Source organism: Schistocerca cancellata, chromosome 6 (genome assembly GCF_023864275.1).
Source record: "Schistocerca cancellata isolate TAMUIC-IGC-003103 chromosome 6, iqSchCanc2.1, whole genome shotgun sequence".
Lineage (NCBI taxonomy): Eukaryota > Metazoa > Arthropoda > Insecta > Orthoptera > Acrididae > Schistocerca > Schistocerca cancellata.
In genome coordinates, this window is record NC_064631.1 from 577259621 (window position 1) to 577279648 (window position 20028).

The 20028-nt window shown below is 36.6% G+C and overlaps 1 protein-coding gene across 5 annotated transcripts in view; it reads left to right on the forward strand.

The window, feature by feature from the left end:
- Window positions 1–20028, forward strand: part of LOC126190674 (transmembrane protein 268) — a 106882-nt gene that overhangs the window by 5554 nt on the left and 81300 nt on the right. For all 5 annotated transcript variants that reach the window (XR_007538267.1, XM_049931127.1, XM_049931125.1 and 2 more), the window contains exons 2-5: window positions 16662–16777; window positions 18622–18855; window positions 19403–19549; window positions 19663–19833. Coding sequence is in view for 4 of the 5 variants with exons in the window: in XM_049931127.1 (XP_049787084.1) it covers window positions 16662–16777; window positions 18622–18855; window positions 19403–19549; window positions 19663–19833 (668 nt within the window). In the remaining variant the exon portion in view is untranslated. The remainder of the gene's footprint in view (window positions 1–16661; window positions 16778–18621; window positions 18856–19402; window positions 19550–19662; window positions 19834–20028) is intronic.

Sequence of the window (20028 nt, forward strand, 5' to 3'; positions counted from 1 at the left end):
GTCATGGGTCAAAGCCGACGGGTTGGATCGGACGCTTCCGTATTTCCCCTCTGGTGGCATACCTTGTCAAATCTTTTCATGTTGCAATTATCTCCTCCTGGTAGTTGTGTGCTAGGTAATTCTTCAACTACTCCCAGTGTAATTTTTGATGAAATGGTTGGTGGGAGGGGGGGAAGTGCTCACACATCAGTGTCGAATACACACACTATTTCAGCAATTGAACCCCTAGCCATCGTCAGGTGTAAGATGAACTGATTGTCTAGCAGATGGAGCAGGGTTTATCATGCCTCCCTCCAACCTGGCATTCTATATGCTGTCTGCGTGCAGGTGTGCATCTGGTGTCTCCTCCCCCCCCCCCCCCCCCCCCCCCCCCCCTTCGCTTGCTGCCAAGTCTCTGCATCTAAGGTTCACATCCAGAGACACATGCTGGCATTGTCTCTGTTGTTGCTGTGCCTGTCCCTGAAGTCAATTCATTGTGGAACTAACAAGTCGACAGTCACTGAACATTTCCTATTGGAATTACGTGGAATGTATTATGGCCGTACTAATCTTCTGACGCAGACGTCCCTCTTCAGGGACAGTGTCATTAAAAATCTATTGCGATTCAAGTAAGAGAACCCCCCGATGAATCATAGTAGTTGATACAGCCTTAGTAAGGCCTGGGAACCCGCACTGAGTCTGGTTAAGAAGAGGGCAGGTAGAGCAACTGGGGACATACCACCTGGTCAGATGGAACAAATTTGTGGCAAGAGAAGGGGGAGGACACGTTGGGCACACACCCTTGCCTGAGCACAGTTGGCTTACAGTACACCAGGTCAGAGGGAGGGGGGTGGGGGGGGGGGGGAGGTATAAGCCCTGCTCCAGTTCCTAGACAAGTAATTTGTCAGTGAACTTGATAATGGCAACATAGTCACTTGCTGAAATTTTGTGCCTGTTGGATACTCATATCTGGCTGTTCACCAGTGAAGTATTTTGTTATGAATTGCGACAGATTAAGTTCAAGAATCACAATTTCTATGTGGTTTGTTCTCCCAAGGATCATAATCTGTAGGCATGTCATTTACTACATGTTCCTGGTTTCAGCATAGGTCATCCAGTGCTGTGTCAAATTCTTCTTAGAACATCATACATCCCATTTTGTCTTCTTCTATTATAGTTTAAATTACATCTCGAGGAGGAACTGCTGCATTTGTAGTTATTTTGTAACATGTTTTTCTTGTAAAATGGTCAGCCTAACAACTGTTGATCACATCACATCCACAGCATTGTTTCCGTAGGTAGTTCAAAAGAATTCCATGTGGTTTGCTGTCCCGAGTACTCTTAATGGTAAGTGAGCTGTACCATTTCTAAATTATGATACTGCTTGTCTTGATCAGTATACTGGCAATTGTCAGTTTTTGTATAATATACCAGTGGTGTTTTTCACAACCACATTTTTGTTTCACTGACTAAAACAGGATGCCTGTACCATGTGAGACTGAGTATGTATGTGCTTTCAGTTTGTAGTTTATAACCTCACAAGTTGGGTTCTTCAGTGGGGTTACTTCCCCTCTTCTCAATGTTTATGTAATTTGCAGCATAATCAAAATTACACCAGCATACTTAGTTGCAAAGTTATTGCCATTGTGGATACTGTTTATTATGATATGTGTAAGATGAAAGACTCCTTAAATTCATTTTGGGATTATTGAGTAACACAGTAATATACTGATAGACCATCATTGTCATAAAAATGAGAAAAATACAAACTTTAAGAAATGACCTATGACTGCAGTCATTAACAATGTGAAAACATTAGTAAAATGAAATCCAAAACACTAATGGGACTCCATGGGAGTAGGAGTGTTCCTTCATACATATTATAAACATGAAATTATCAGACTATGTTGGAATAATAATGATTCTTATAGGGTACATAACTGTAACAACGGAATGTGTAAAAGGAAAGAAAAATAATTCATGACACATTTATTGGTTTTACCGAGTCACAACTGTATTGTCACCTTCCAGCCTTACCCAGGCTTTGGGCTATGCTACAGTTCACCCTTTCAGCATGACCTCATTTAAAAAAATCTTGTTTTTCCGTTGTTTCTCCAGTTTTATTCTGCTGTTCATGACCAGTAAATTGTGATCACAATTCACAACTTCCTATGGAACATTTTTTCCCATTAAAATTTGATTTCAAAATCTTTCTTACCATTACATAATCTACCTGAAACCTTCCAGTGTCCTCAGATATCTTCTGTGTATACAACCTTTTATAATTCTTAAACCAATGTTAGTGATGAGACAATTGTGCTCTGTTCAAAAGTCTATGAGACACCTTCCCATTTCATTCCTTGTTCTTTTTCTCTGTTTTCCTAGTCCTGTCCCATTCCTCCACCAGTGTGGTTAACTGCCGGAAGGTCGTTTGTGCCTATTAACATGCTGCAATACACCTCTCCCATGACCCTACACGTGCTTGATGCATTTTAAGTGGGGTGAACACATAGGCCAGTTCATATGCAAGTCCTCTCATTTCAAGAGCTCCTCCATTTGTGCCGTTCTAGGCAGTCGCGCATAGCCTTCCATAAAAGTGAAGTCAGGGCGAAATGCTTCCCCAGAAAAGATACACTTGGTGAAGGAGTACAGTGTCACAGTAACATTGACTGGTGAATGTACCATGTTTAGAGATTTGGGACTTAGTGTGTCCATGTAATGTTACACCTCCCCACTCCATACAGGGCTGTTGCTAGGTTTTTTGGCACCCTAGGCGAGAATTGAAAAATAACACTTATTCATTTTTACTACTATTTACCTCCCCAATTTCCCCCACTCCCCTCCTCTGCCACCACCACCACCACCACCACCCAATGGCACAACAATGCTAATCTCCTATTATACTTTGAATCCTGAAACTAAAGTGACTACCTGCCCTCATTGTCTGGTGACAGTCTTCAGTTTTCATACTTTGTTCTCAGTTGCTTTAAAACTGATTGAGGACGACAAATATCCTCAGCTTTTTAATTTTTTTGTCATCAATTTTTGAAATTTCCCAAAATAATTAATATAGGAAGAATGTACTGACCATTTTGAACTAGAACTCAGCTGAATATACACCCATGTATCCAAATTGGGCATCAATAACTGATTTTTTTTAATTGCAGGAAAATGGACAAGTAAAGGTGTGGAACTATTTTCTGGTATGACTGAATTTTTCCTTGAATTCAGAAATCCTGCTATATTGATGGGAAACACTGTGAAGTATCAAACTAGATCATTTGGGTGATTGTGGTGTTATTTGATTCTGTTTAAGTTGAAATATTTTTAGAATGGGGAATAAAGCTCATCCTTTTCAGATCCATTTTTTGTGATTAAATAAATAAATGATGCCTTGTTTGCATTTTCTATCAAGAACTCTACAACTTTTATTAGCTGCAGTGGTGTTAATGATCGGCTTCTGATCTTTTGTCTGAGATGGGTCCAGGTTTGAATCCCAGTGAGGGATGAATTTTGTGGTTGTCTGAAGGCAGTGTCTCTTTCCTTTGTTTCCGTTTCGTACCTGGTAGTGGCTGCTTTAAATTTTGAGGTAGGTAGAGGTAATGTGTTTACTTTCATCAAAGTAAAGGAAGAGTTATTAACTGTTCTGTATGCTTTTGAAAACAATTCGGTGTTTTAATTTTTCCTCTTTTCCATTTTTTCTCCTTATTTGCCCAGTTTTTTGCTGTTTGATTTGAAATTAAAGTTTTCTGTCCTTTGCTGCCACTAAAATTTTGCCGCCCTGGGCAGCTGTCTAATCGTGTGAATGGTTGAAACAGACCTAACTCCATAACACCTGGTCCACCAAATGATAATGGTCATCAGTGTTCCTGGATCCATTACATGCTCCTTCCTCTTGCCATATAATGGTATGTCCAGTATCACTAGTAAAATCAAATCAAATTGAATCTGCTCTCATCTGAGAACAACATGTGAACCCCTCCTCATTGATCCAGTCCCAATGCAAATGGTGCTGCCAGTCTGCAAGTGTCAATGGTGCATGACATACTGGTCATCAGGCAGAGAGACCACTCTCATGTAGTTTCTTTGCCACAGTGGAGCATGAAAGTCCTGTTGAATGAGGTGGCAGTGGCACATGCAGTTTGACGTTGGCCCCTTCTTACCTGTTGCGTAATGTATCGGTCATCTGCTGCAGTAGTTGACTGTGGTCTCTCTTCTCCTTTGGACAGCAGTGCCTGCAGTCTAGAATTCTGTCCATGCACGCGAAACAGTGCTGTGAGAAATACCAAACTCCTGAGTTACACTCACCCATACTTTGTTGTTCCAGTTTACCACTGAGCCTTCACTTATGTGAATTCATTCAAATGTTGTTTCCATGCCATGTTGTAATGAAGAACACCATCACAGTGCAGTGTAACTGCTTGCTGATTACCAAACACTGTCTTTTTGCCATTCCTTTGGCCGCTTTGTGCTGCAGGACCAGCCCCATTTGTGGTATAGTCAGGCTGATCTCGCACCGTGTGATGTACAACTTCTGACAACATGCTTCCACATTCATTCATTTCCACTTAGTAGTTAATAAGTATGTTACTTTAGCTAACTTGCCATTAAGTTTTGCCAGTCAGTGTATATCAATGTGTTGGTCTGCCATCCTGCATTGCAGGCACTCTTCCTCCTTCAGACCCACCCCCCTCACCCCCTCCTCTTTTCTCTTGGTAATCCAGTTACCAAACAATGGAAAATCCAGGATGGAATGTAAAAATATTGTGAAAAGGTAAGTTGCTACCCACCATATAGTGGAGATGCTGAGTTGCACGTAGGCGTAACAAGAAAGACTGTCGCAAATAAACCTTTCGGCCAGTAAGGCCTTCATTAAAAATAAAACAAAAATAAAAACAAACCCTCACGCACTCACTCACTCACTCACTCACTCACTCATTCGTGCCCGCGCAGTCTCAGGCAACTACAACCACACTTTATTTGTGACACTCTGTGTTTTGCCTATCTGCAACTTGGCGTCTCCGCTATTTGGCGATTAGCAACTTCCCTTTTCAGAATATTGTTGTAATCATGTGGCCAGTCAGCTGTGTGCTTCTGACTTTGTGCTAAGGTTATTCAAACATAAACTGGATTTATTTACAAGTTTGTTGAATGTGGCATCAATTTATAAAAAAGGGTGTATTATTTTTCTACAGTTTACTTCAACAGAAATTAATCTTTGTGCTCTGTGTAGACATCGTCTTGATCTCTTTAGTCAAAAGTAGTAGATGATGTTTCTACTGATAATTGTGCATGTACTGCTCACACACTGCATTGTTGCTGTACTTTTAATGTCCTAATTCCTCCTACAGTTGACCAAACATTTGGAAGTGGGTTGGTAATAAATCAAATGTAAGGATGGTGTTAAAGAGATGAATGAATTTCATGAAGGTTATGACTGATTAAAACTGCTGTATGCTTCTAAATTTTGTTATGCAATAGCAGAAAGTCTACATTGAGCTGCAGCTTGCAGTAGTATGTTGCATTCACTGCTCTATTTAGATGTCTGTCAATGAACGCTGTGCCTTTAGAATCCCACCTGCTGCTGGTAGTTGAGATCTGAACATCACTGGTAAGTTGAGTTCTGAACATGGCTGGCTCCTTCTCATGTCTTTATCTCCATCTCACCTCCATCCTATTTTCCCGCGCATAGTAATGGAACCATATCTCATTACAGGTAAAAAACCTTGCCAAAAACCTCTCATTCTTCAAGTTAATTCAAAAGCCACCACAAGATATCCAAAAATATTCTTCTGTGTCTCATTGAGAAGATATGGTCCCATGTTCTGATAATGTATTATAGGAAAAGCTTTTGCTGATTATGTCGTAAGCATATCCATCAATTTAGCTTACCCCAGAGATTTTGACAGATTAGATTAGATTAGATTAGATTAATACTAGTTCCATGGATCATGAATACGATATTTCGTAATGATGTGGAACGAGTCGAATTTTCCAATACATGACATAATTAGGTTAATTTAACAACATACTTAAGTTAATATAACAACTTTATTTTTTTGTGTGTTTTTTATTTTTATTTATTTATTTTTTTTTTTAATTTTTTTATTTTTTTTTTAATAATTTATTTTCTTAATTTATATCTAAAAATTACTCTATGGAGTAGAAGGAGTTGTCATTCAGAAATTCTTTTAATTTCTTCTTAAATACTTGTTGGTTATCTGTCAGACTTTTGATACTATTTGGTAAGTGACCAAAGACTTTAGTGCCAGTATAATTCACCCCTTTCTGTGCCAAAGTTAGATTTAATCTTGAATAGTAAAGATCGTCCTTTCTCCTAGTATTGTAGTTATGCACGCTGCTATTACTTTTGAATTGGGTTTGGTTGTTAATAACAAATTTCATAAGAGAGTATATATACTGAGAAGCTACTGTGAATATCCCTAGATCCTTAAATAAATGTCTGCAGGATGATCTTGGGTGGACTCCAGCTATTATTCTGATTACACGCTTTTGTGCAATAAATACTTTATTCCTCAGTGATGAATTACCCCAAAATATGATGCCATATGAAAGCAATGAGTGAAAATAGGCGTAGTAAGCTAATTTACTAAGATGTTTATCACCAAAATTTGCAATGACCCTTATTGCATAAGTAGCTGAACTCAAACGTTTCAGCAGATCATCAATGTGTTTCTTCCAATTTAATCTCTCATCAATGGACATACCTAAAAATTTGGAATATTCTACCTTAGCTATATGCTTCTGATTAAGGTCTATATTTATTAATGGCGTCATACCATTCACTGTACGGAACTGTATGTACTGTGTCTTATCAAAATTCAGTGAGAGTCCGTTTACAAGGAACCACTTAGTAATTTTCTGAAAGACAGTATTGACAATTTCATCAGATAATTCTTGTTTCTCAGGTGTGATTACTATACTTGTATCATCAGCAAAGAGAACTAACTTTGCCTCTTCATGAATATAGAATGGCAAGTCATTAATATATAATAAGAACAACAAAGGACCCAAGACTGACCCTTGTGGAACCCCATTCTTGATAGTTCCCCAGTTTGAGGAATGTGCTGATCTTTGCATGTTACGAGAACTACTTATTTCAACTTTCTGCACTCTTCCAGTTAGGTACGAATTAAACCATTTGTGCACTGTCCCACTCATGCCACAATACTTGAGCTTGTCTAGCAGAATTTCATGATTTACACAATCAAAAGCCTTTGAGAGATCACAAAAAATCCCAATGGGTGGTTTTCGGTTATTCAGATCATTCAAAATTTGACTGGTGAAAGCATATATGGCATTTTCTGTTGAAAAACCTTTCTGGAAACCAAACTGACATTTTGTTAGTACTTCATTTTTACAGATATGTGAAGCTACTCTTGAATACATTACTTTCTCAAAAATTTTGGATAAAGCTGTTAGAAGGGAGATTGGGCGGTAATTGTTGACATCAGATCTATCCCCCTTTTTATGCAAAGGTATAACAATAGCATATTTCAGTCTATCAGGGAAAATGCCCTGTTCCAGAGAGCTATTACACAGGTGGCTGAGAATCTTACTTATCTGTTGAGAACAAGCTTTTAGTATTTTGCTGGAAATGCCATCAATTCCATGTGAGTTTTTGCTTTTAAGCAAGTTTATTATTTTCTTAATTTCAGAGGGAGAAGTGGGTGAGATTTCAATTGTATCAAATTGCATAGGTATGGCCTCTTCCATTAACAGCCTAGCATCTTCTAATGAACACCTGGATCCTACTATATCCACAACATTTAGAAAATGATTATTAAAAATATTTTCAACTTCTGACATTTTGTTCGTAAAGCTTTCATTCAATTTGATGGTAATACTGTCTTCCTCTGCTCTTGGTTGACCTGTTTCTCTTTTAATAACATTCCAAATTGTTTTAATTTTATTATCAGAGTTGCTGATTTCAGACATGATACACATACTCCTGGATTTTTTAATAACTTTTCTTAATATAACACAGTAGTTTTTATAATTTTTGATAGTTTCTGGGTCACTACTCTTTCTTGCTGTCAGATATATTTCCCTTTTCCGGTTACAAGATATTTTTATACCCTTAGTAAGCCATGGTTTGTTACAAGGTTTCTTACGAGTATATTTAACTATTTTCTTGGGGAAGCAGTCAAGTGGAGCTCATATTCCACAAGGCTTAAAGTAGCCCCATTGTTATTAGTGGGTGTTGCCCAACAGAGGGATGTAGGTCCTGCTCACTTGTGATTATAAGTGATAAGGGAATAGTCACTGTATAATGATGGATGATTTGGTTCACCCATATATCACTACATACCTACCTCTAATGCCCCACTCTGCTTCCATTTTTTCCTGCATCAGTAGCATGGAACACTGGTTTAAATTTGAATGACCCTCCTGTTGACATTTTGTAATTTTCCTTATTATATATTGCACATGCCTTAAGCGACAGAGTTTTACCATTTACTGACTTATATGTACTAGAGAACAAAAATAATCATAAAAGTATGTATGTACCACTGCAGTGTGCATAGAGTTGTCTAGAGTGAGGAATAAGACCTTAATTTTTATAATGACAAGATTGTCTTCATGTCTTTCTCAGCATTGTCAGAATAAGAAAGGGACTGCAATTTTTTTGTTTCAATGACACTATTGCCTTAAAGCAAATCTGTTGTCAGTTATTTAAGAAGAAAGTCTCCATTAACTTCAGGTCAGATGTTTTGCTGTACTTTACAGGAATCACCTTGGCTGTTTCAAACAATATTCTTAACAATTCATATTTTTGGAGGGGTTCATGAAAAACTGAGCTCTGTTAAAGTATGTAAGTTGTCAGCAGAAGGGATAGATAACATTCCATCAGAATTTCTAAAATCATTAGTTGAGGTGGTAAAAAATGACTGTTCGCATTGGTGTGTAGAAATGTATGAGTCTGGCAACACACATCTGACTTTCGGAAAATATCATCCACATAATTCCAAAGACTGCAAGAGCTGACAAGTGTGAGAATTATCGGTAATCAGCTTAACAGCTTGTGCATCAAACTTACTTACAAGAATAATATACAGACGAATGGAAAATAAAATCAAGGATGTGTTAGATGATGACCAGTTTGGCTTTAGGATAGGTAAAGACACCATAGAGCCAATTCTGATGTTGATTGATAAGACTAAAGGAAAATAAAGGCATGTTCATAAGATTTGTCAACCTGGAAAAAGTTTTCGACAATGTAAAATGGTGCAATGTGTTAAAAATTCTGAGAAAAATAGGGGTAAGCTATAGGGAGAGACAGATAATATACAATATGTACAAGAGTGAAGAAGGAATAATAAGAGGAGACAACCAAGAACAAAGTGCTGGATTAAAAAGGGTGTAAGACAGGGATGTAGTCTTTTGCCCCTACTGTTTGATATGTACGTCAAAAAAGCAATGATGGAAGTAAAAAAAAAAGGTTCAGGAGTGGAATTGAATTCATGGTGAAAGGATATCAATATGATTTGCTGATGACTTTGCTATCCTGAATGGAAGTGAAGAGGAATTACAGGATTTCCTCAATGGAATGAACAGAAAATGGATTGAGAGTAAATTGAAGAAAGACGAAAGTAATGAAGAGTAGTATAAATGAGAACAGTGAGCAAGTATTTATGATCACAAAGTAGATGGAGTTAAGGAATTTCTACTACCTATGCAGCAAAATAGCCAATGAGGGAAGGAGCAAGGAGGACATCAAAAGCAAACTAGCACTGGTAAAAAGGGCATTCGTGGCTAAGAGAAGTCTACTACTATCAAACATAGACCTTAATTTGAGGAAGATGTTTCTGAGAATGTGGATTTGGAGCACAGATTGTATGGTAGTGAAACATGGATTGTGGGAAAACCAGAACAGAAGAGAACCGAAGCATTTGAGATGTGGTGCTACAGATGAATGGTGAAAATTAGATGGACTGATAAGGTAAGGAATGAGGAGGTTCTGCACAGAATTGGAGAGGAAAGGAATATGTGGAAAACACTAATAAGGAGAAGGGACAATATGATAGGACACCGCCAAGACATCAGGGAATGACTTCCATGGTACTAGAGGAGAGCTGTAGAGGACAAAAACTGTAGAGGAAGACGGAGACTGGAATACTTCCAGCAAATAATAGAGGATGTAGATTGTAAGTGCTACTCTAAGATGAAGAGGCTGGCACAGGAGAGGAATTCTTGGCAAGCCTCATCAGACCAGTCAGAAGACCGATGACTCAACGGGGGGGGAGGGGGGGGGGATAAAAATCTGTCACTTTACAGTTTTTATTGAACTATTGGGCTTAGAGATTACAGAATGTTAAGAATTTACAAGAATATCCTGTCCATGACAAGGAAATGGCTTTGTGTTCAAAATAAAAAAAAGAAGAAACCTATTTGATGTTACAAATGCGAAAGAATGGGACATTTAGCATCACACTGCATGAAAAAGAAGTACACAAGGAAAAAATATTAGGTATCGAAAGGTCCAGAAAGGAAGGCAAGCAATAAAGCTACAGTACTTGCTGAGTATTGTTCTTATGGTAAAACTGAAAGTAAGAGTACGGGTTGGTTTTTGGATTCTGGGGCATCTGTGCATATTACCCAAGACCAACCAGTTTTACATGATGTTTCTCTGAAAACAAACATTTGTGTTTCACCAGTGGATGGTTCTCAGTACAGTGTGAACTGGTAGGAAGATCAACTCAAATTTGAACATTGAAAGAGAATCAAAAGACCCGTAATGAACATTATGTGAAGAATGTTGCTACAGATTTGCTTTCCATGAGTGAATTAGTGAACAGGGGCAACAAGATAATTTTTGATTTAAACTGTATGGAAATAATTGGCAGACTGCCAGTGTGATAGCCACGGCAAATAAAGAAAGGGGAATTTATAAATTAGACTGTCTTCAAATTGGGAATAGTTATTCAGAATATTCAACAATATGTTTATGGCATCAAAGATTTGAGACATTTTAACAGGCAGAGTATAGCTTTGTTAAAAGGTATGCCAGATGGGAATAAAGGAACATAATAACTGTAACTTATATTATGAAATTTGCATGCATGGAAAGCAAGCCAAATTACCATTTGAAACAAATAAAAATAAATCTACTAAGCTTTTATAGTTGTTACACACAGACCTTTGTGGATGCATGGAAAAAGTCTATAGGAGACAGCTGTTATTTCCTTACATTGGTTTTTAAAGATATACTCCTGTCTATTTCCTTAGGATCAAGGACAAAGTGAGTGAAATATTTGACATTTTTCACGCCATTTCTAAAAGTCAGGCAGGTAAGAAGATAAAAGTTCTCAGATCAAACAGTGGTGCCAAATATATCAATAAACAGTCTGGGCAACAATTGAGTGAATGTGGATTTGGACATCAAACTATAATTTGCTGTAGTTCTGCTCAAAATGGAGTAACAGAATGGGCTAACTGAACAATTGTAGAGAAAGGAAGGAGCATGTTAAAGGGTGCAAGATTACCAAAATGTTACTGGGCAAAAACAGTATCAACTACAGTGTAATTAAACAATAGAGAGCCTACTAAAGCAGTACCGTACAAGCTCCACCATGGTTCGAGCCTCCAAACAACTTAGAAGAAAATGGAACACTTAATCTCAAAAATAAATTTTTATGGGGAAGCATAAATTGTAAAAATGATAGGGGTAATAACTAGTAGAGACATAATATTTTTAAAATCTGGCGAAAATGAAACAAAAGATGAAAAGTATTGTAGATATTAATCCTGAAGAATATGTCCAAGAACATGCACAGGCACCACTAAACTGAGGATTAAAAGGCCTGAAGTAGTTTTTCAGGAACACTCGAATATGTTTATTAAAGATGAAATGGAAATTCCAGTGTTACATTGTTGATTTTCTTTATTTAAATTTACGACTTGTCACCTGAATATGTTTTTTTATATTTCATTTTATCTGTTTCTAATATCGTATTATAATTTCATGTATTGACTCGTTCCATGACCATGGAGACTTCTCCTTAATTTGGTCCCACGGAACAATAAATAAATAAATAAAAAATAGATAATGAGGTTCAGGAAACGCTGGCAGCAGAGGATGTAAATTTGCTGTGTCTATCACATATAATAAAACCTAAGTTCTATCCAGATATGAGATTATATGGCTGCTACAATTGAAGACACATGGGCCAGCCCAAAGGCAGATAATTGGAAGAAAGCTATTAGTCTTTTCCAAGAATGGGTTGATGCACCACAAGGAAAGAAATCATTACAAGTGAGGTGGGTCTTTAGTATTAAAAACCCTGAAGATGCAGTGCCAAATTTTAAAGCCCATTGGTAGTTACCGTAAAGGCTGCACTCAGGTACAGGGTGTAGACTATAAAGAAACAGTCTCACCAGTATGCTTCTTTAAGATATCTCATGCCCCTGCTGTAAAAGAAAATTTATTAATCTGCCACATGGACTGCATATTTCAATGGAGAATTGAAGGAAGAAATTTTTGTTATTCTGCCAGAGGAAGCCAAGAAAACTCGTCAAGAAAAGTATAAAATTTGGCATATAAAAGGCACACATAAGGTCCTAAACAGAGTGGATACTATTGGAATCAGTGCTTACATAAGGCATTAACAACATGAGTCACTCAACAGCTGATTCTGATATATATATCACATGAGAAATGAAGAAGATATGGTGATTTTGGCCATATAGGTTGATGCTTTTTTTATTTTGACAAAAGGTGAAAGTTCAATGAGTAGCCTCAAAAACAACTTCAATCTGAATTTGAGATGCATGATTTAGTTGAAGTGCTTTAATACATTGGTATGAAGACCATAAGAAGTGACAGTAGTGAGGAATTGTCAATTAACCAATCAATATACATGAAGAGACTACTAGAAATATATGGCAAGAAGAATTGTGAGCCACTTTCCACCCCTAAAGAACAGAGTGAGAAATTGTTAGTAGTAGAAGATGAAATGTGCAAAAAAGAAGTACTTTATTTGTAGCCAGTGGGAAGTCTTTTATATTTAGCTCAAATTTCCAGGCCAGAGATTACCTCTTCTACTAATACTGTGAGCAGATTTGCAAAGACCCTAGAATTACACATTGGGTTGCAGTTTGAAGAATATTTAGATGTTTAATAGGACCTGTTGATTACAGATGAAGGTACTGCAAGACAGGAGTCTGGAATCCTGCAGTGATTCAGACTGGAAAAATGAACTGTATAACAGGCATTCTATTACATGTAGCTGTTTCAAGTTGATGAGAGGATCAATATCCTGGTGTTACAAGAAACAAAGAACAGTGCCTTTGAATGCTGTTGAGGCTGAGTATATGGTATTGTCTTTCACCACACAAGAAGTTTATTGTTAAGAACTCTAAAGGTGAAACTGGGCTATATATGATTATTGAGCTAACCAAAGTGTTTTGCAACAACATGGGAGCTATCAAGTTAGCTCAGAACCAGGTAATAAGTGTGCAGCTCAAGCACATTGATGTTAGCACCATTTCATTAGGTAACACCAAATTAGGAGGATATTATTATAAACAGTATAAAGGAAATGTAGATTGCTATTCCCCATAAAGATGACACATTGAGTTGCAGACAGACACAACAAAAGACACTTATACATTAGTGGCTTCTAAGTAAAGACAAATTACAGAAATTAGTAAAATTGTATGGTTTAATAACATACAAAATGGCTCTGAGCACTATGCGACTTAACTTCTGAGGTCATCAGTCGTCTAGAACTTAGAACTACTTAAACCTAACTAACCTAAGGACATCACACACATCCATGCCCGAGGCAGGATTCGAGCCTGCGACCGCAGCGGTCACTCGGTTCCACACTGTAGCACCTAGAACCGCACGGCCACTCCGGCCGGCAATAACATACAGTTTCATGCATAATGCTTTGAGGTGGTGTAGTATTCAGGATTATTGTGAGCACATAAAAATATTTGTTCAAGGGGAGATTTTGGGGTTTGGTGATCAAAATGTTTGTTGTGTGTGTCAGCAGTCAGTTAATGTGTGTAGACTTCTCTGTCTATTACATATATTCTTAGGTATCTATGCTCCATGTTCTGTGTCATACGCCTTTGTATAGTATGTCTCCATAAATTGCCAGGAACACATGTATATAATAGAATATATGTTCCTAAATAACGTTTCTCCATCAATATTATTTGACTGTGCAGGTATTAAATCCAACACACTTTTTCATTGCTTGACAGGTTGTATTTGCAACTGACATTGGTTTCACAATAGTTATATTTCCACTTTACATGTCTTCAGCATGTTTTAAAGGCCTTAATCGTTTGTTCATTTATTGGTCTGTATACTTCTCATTAGGGTTCAGTTTTATTCTGGCAAATATTCATATTATTAATAGTAAGCCTTGAAAGGGACAATATTTTCTGCTATTTGAAAAATTTTCAAACTGGGAACCATTTGGTTAATAGGAAAATCCCTTACTAGCGTGTTACATAAATGAACAAGCATACATAGTTGTGTGTTTTGGTAAAGTTTGGTAGAAAAGTAATTTCAAGAGTTAGAACTGTCTTTATTATGTAAGATGATTTACTATAGAGTGCGTTCTGTCATGGTTGTTCTATTTGTTTGCCTGGGGCATTTCTTATGGACTGTGTGCTTGATGTTATCACAAGTGCAGCAAACAGACTGCTGTGCTGTGCACAGCAACGAGAAATATCAGCAGCTTGAATATAATATATAGCAATAATGTCAACATATATTGAATTTTTTTGTAATAGAATTTTGTTCCATTGGTTGCATATCATTGTCTGATCTGAATGTCAGTCTAATATAAAGACCCATGCCAACCACTTGTCTGCTGTATAGTCAGTGTATAATAATGTCTGGAAGTTGTAACATCCAAGTTCTCAGAATACTGATTTAGTAGATATTTTCATCAAATCAAGATTTGAGATGTTTTCATCTAGTTGGGAATTTGACAGTTGCTACAAGGCAGAAGTGCAGTTTATGATTAACGTACATCAACCAAACTCTTGCAGTTCTGGCATTTGTACTCGGACATCATTCAGTATTTTAGTAATAACGATACTGCTGTCAAATTTTCCAAGTCCATTTTCCCATTAATGTGTGTTTGGAAATTTACAGGGAAATTTCAGGGTCCTATGAAATCCCTTCTACATCAAAACAGGTGCAACAGAAGTGAGTCAAGCTACTTCAAAAAGAGACAAAAATTCCCTGAAGGTGTCCTATAAATTGCTTCTGCTTCAATCAATGAGGAAGAATTATTTACAGGCAGTTAATAGCATATGTTTCAAAATGATGCTCTAAACAAAAATCATGTGTATGCCACTTGCATAATGCTTGACACATTTCTTAATTAAAATTGCAACACAATCTCTTACCATTTGTTTCCTACAGTATGACATCAGATTGTACTCGTGTATTAAAAATCTTTTCACTTCAGAACAGATGCAGTGCTCAGTGAAGCACAGTACAAGATTGGTGCATTATGCTTTCGAAATTAGTCAGTAAACTTTTTATACAGATTCTGATTCAAGAACATCATGTAGAAACCTCTTTAAGGAACTGGTTATTCTAACCACTGCTTCTCGGTATATTTATCCCTTCATGAAATTTGTTGCAAATAATAGCTCAATTCATAGTATCAGTACTAGGAATATGAACAAGCTACATAAAGACCTAAAATCACGTACCTTGAGCCACAAAAGGGTCCAATATTCAGGAATACACATTTTCAGTAAATTGCCAGCAGTCATTGAACACTTGGTTTCATATGAAGTTCAGTTTAAACAGTGTTTGAAAGCCTTTTTGGTAGGCAACTTCTTGTGCTCTATAGATGAATATCTTAACAGGGGCTATTAGACCAGCTTAAGTAAAAATGTATGTTAGATTTTAGTTTTGACAGTGCTTGGTCACAACAGTCAATATTAGGTATTTTGTGTATGATAAATTTATTAAAAGTGCATAATTATGTTTCATTATGACAGTATATTAATTCTGTAAATTTTAGCAGGTCCAGTTTACTGTAATTTATTCACATATCTTGGCAATCTCCTGAGTGAGTATTGTATTCAGATGTTCTATGTTTTTGTGTTATACTTTCTACATATTTCACACCCACGAGGATTGTGTCATTCTTTGGTTTACGGAACAAAAGCTGAATGTAATCTGCAGTCTCAGCTATTCCCTCTTTGCCCTAACTCTATTTTCTTATGGTGCTCGTACATGGAGAGCATTCACTTCTCCCGCTCACCACCCTCCCTTCACTCCTCTCCCAACCTTCCTCACACCCATCCCCCACCAGCTATCCTCATACCTCTCTCCCAGCCCTCCCCCCTCATCATCTTTTCTCCCGCTGTCTAAGAAAAATCTGATGATTGTAATTATACTTTTAGTTCATTAATTATTTCAAAGATGCTTCCACGAATGACACTCTTGCCCAGAAAGAACACCATTAGACAAAGGCAAGGTAATGATTTGATTGGTGGGAGGCCATTCTAGTACATTCTCGTGTGTGTGTGTGTGTGTGTGTGTGTGTGTGTGCAAGTGCTTGTGCCCTTTTTCATAAGCAAAACATTCTTTTATGTGATAACAGGCATTTATATAGAGTAAATTTATTTTAGAAGTTTCTCATTCAACATAATTTTGTGTTTTACTTATCTTTCAGCTAATGGGGACATAATTGTAACACTGCTTCCAGTCAATACAAAATGGCCATGGATTACACCAGCTAAATTTCGACCAGAATTAGTACCTGAGGAACTCATGGCTCAAGGTTTAACAGTAAGTCCTGGATAAATTTGCTCATACACTTTCAGAAAAATGTGTTATTTGTATAATAGAGAAGAAATTGTAATGACATATACTTTAACCGGTTGGTACTGTTGTGCCTTCATGGCCTGTTCGGGGAGGGAGTTTAGTTTTAGTACTTAAAACGTTCTTGGTGGCATTGAGACCTATTCATGCAATACTTTCGTAAAGAGTATACCACCATTTACTGTGTATTATTATATTTGTTCTTTGCACTATCCATTATCAAGTACTTATTGAATCATACCTGTTAAGGCAGTCCACAGCAAGTAAACAAGGCTAACACAATTTTAAAGACAAGCAGGCTGACAAATGTGTTAGCCTTGTTTACCTGCTTTTGGACTGCCTTAACGGATATGACTTAATGATGGTCTAACAACTTTTCCATTGTACTTGATAATGGCATAAAAGCTAAAATCTGGATAGCACAAAAGATAAATATAACAACACAGCCAAATGGTGGTTTTCTCTTTTAAAGAGCCCAGCACTTAAGTTTGAGGAGGAGAAGAACAGCTAAATCTTAATCATAATTATAAAATGTATTTTTATAAGTACCTCTCATCTCTGCTAGATTGTGTTACAATGTAAAGAATTTTATATACAAGACTGGTGTTGATGAAGATGGCAGTTTTAAAACAAAAGGCTGGTTTTTATTGAATAGTCAAACATCACAATTTGCCAGTTATTGTAATCTCTTGTTGTTGATCCACATTGGATAGCGACCAACTTTTCCATGATTTACAGACTTCAATGCTATGTTTCCTATGGGCACTTCTTTAAAATTACCTTCATTTTATATTTCCAGACTCTCTTGTCAGTTTGAGCAAAACTTATTCTATTTGAAGCTTCAAACTAAAATAATATGATATATTACATAGTTAAATTGTAAAAAATGGAAATGTTTCTGCTATAAGCAGTTTGTTACTTACCTTTATCCCATGGTTTAAATTATTTTTAGCTCTTTGGAAACAGAAGACAGGTGATGTGTGTATTGCCTTGAAATTAAATACTAGATATGCAGTGCATAACCATCTTGTATCATACTAGAGAGTTTGTTTAGGCAGGGAAAGTGTTGCAGAAGCTCAACACTTTTTTTTAAAAAAAAGAATACATTTTAATTATGAGTGAATGACATGTTGGGGAACTGTAACAGGTGTAAAAATTTAATGGAACTGGAAGATGAATAGGAAAAGATTGCTATTAAAACTTTTTCCTCTGCTTTTATGTGAGAAATCCTCAACAGTTGGTTTTATTTGTTTCCTTATTAAATAATTTGAATTTACAGACTATTTGACTCTAAGATGTAAGATTTGCAGAGAAAAATTTTAAGCACTTCGCAGTTGGTGTGAGGCTTAAGACAATCACATTTTATGAGCATGTTGGTTTAAATAATTCACTAATGTATTTTTGTTTATTCAGTATTTGAAAATAAAAAATCTTATAAATTTTTTTTTATGACATCAACTTTCACTAGATTAAATGACATTTTTTTAACTGCTATTTCTGATATAGTTTTCATTTTTGTATTCCTGTCTTGTTTAATAGATGTTCACTCAAATCATTCAGTTTTGAGAATTGTATGGCATCAGACTTCTGCTCCAAGATACTGGATGTTTGTCAGATAATACCGTATTTCTTTTTTGCTTGATATTTAATATGGTACAGTTTTGGCTTTTGTATTCAGTCTGCTGAAATTATAGGAAAATTTTGCATCATACATGTTAGCAAATTTGCATGTCATATTAGAGCTATATTCTGTCACTTTTGAGTAAATTTTTGTGGCTAATTATCTAATTAATGCTTTTGTTTACTTTCAGCTAACAGTAGAAGATTATGTTCATGTGATGGAAATACTGACAAATGATTTTAGGTTCAACATTTACAATATATGCTACAAACGCATTCTTGTAGCCTGGATATTTACAGCATTTGTTGTCCTACTTGGTCTTCTGTTTTCTGGGGTGACTGGTTTGACACTATTTGGACTTGGTGTTATGTGGCTCATCCTGAATGCTTTAGCAATTTTTTTCTGTATGTGGGTGAAAATTAGGGTAAGTTGAGTAATTTAGTTAAGTATTGGTAAACTTCATTGTTTTTTAGCATGTGTATTTATTCCAGCAGATTCTTTCCTACTGTTTGTGCAGCAATTTTAGTTTTGAGAACGAAAGGTGCCATACTAATCTGGTGTGGCTGCTGTTAAAGTGCCAGATTATAGATCCAAAGGTCACAGGCTTGATCCCCAGTCATATTTCTGGCATTGTTTGTTGAGATGAAAAATGGGGAATTACACCATGGTTCAAAGTCCATGTTAAGCTGTAGGTACCCCTCCAACAGAATATGACTAGTAAAGCACTGTGGAGTTCACAGCGATCTTCAGATTGAGGACAGTTTTACTTGCACCAGTCTAAATTTAACTTCACCTTAATTGTTCCCATCCCTTTTACTTGTCCTAAATGAAGTCTTACAGCCTATTCCCAGAAGAAACAATGCAACATTTTCATTGTGGCCCTACGCATTTTGGAGTAGTAAACTTTGACAAATAAATGTTACCACAATTATTTAATGTAGTTAAAAGCACTTCTTTGTTTTGTTTTTCAGTTAAACCATAACTTGGAGCGCTGTATGGCACAAGTAAACAAGCACTTACTGAAGCACAGAATCATCCTGGGACTTGATGATAGAGGAAAGTTGTCTTGCCATAAAGTGAATTTATGCTTCATTTACTTTGATGCTGTTGATTGCATTGTAAGGGAACATGAATGTACATTCTTAATGTAATCATACTATTGCATTTACACTATTCTGCAGAGAAATGGTTAATTAGTGCATTCATAATATTTCTGTCTATATTCACACAGAAAAAACTTCAAGAAGTAATAGAAAGGGAGGAACGTGAAGGCCGTCCTGTAAACAGAGAGGAAACTGTTGAAGAGCGTAGACAGAGACAACAATTTCAGCTGAGAATGGACATAGAAGATCATGACATTATTATTCAGGGAAGCAACACAACAAGAGTGTCTCGGAAACAGGTTAATTTGTCTGCTTGTAATTGATTTAAATTAGATTTTATACATACAGGGTGTAAAAACACTTAATGTACAAAATTTTGGCGTGTTTGAAGGAGATACAGAGCAACACTTTGTGACAACAATGTCACAGTTGCATTGTTTCACCACTAGGGGTCCATGAAGTTTTTGAGATAATACACTCCTGGAAATTGAAAT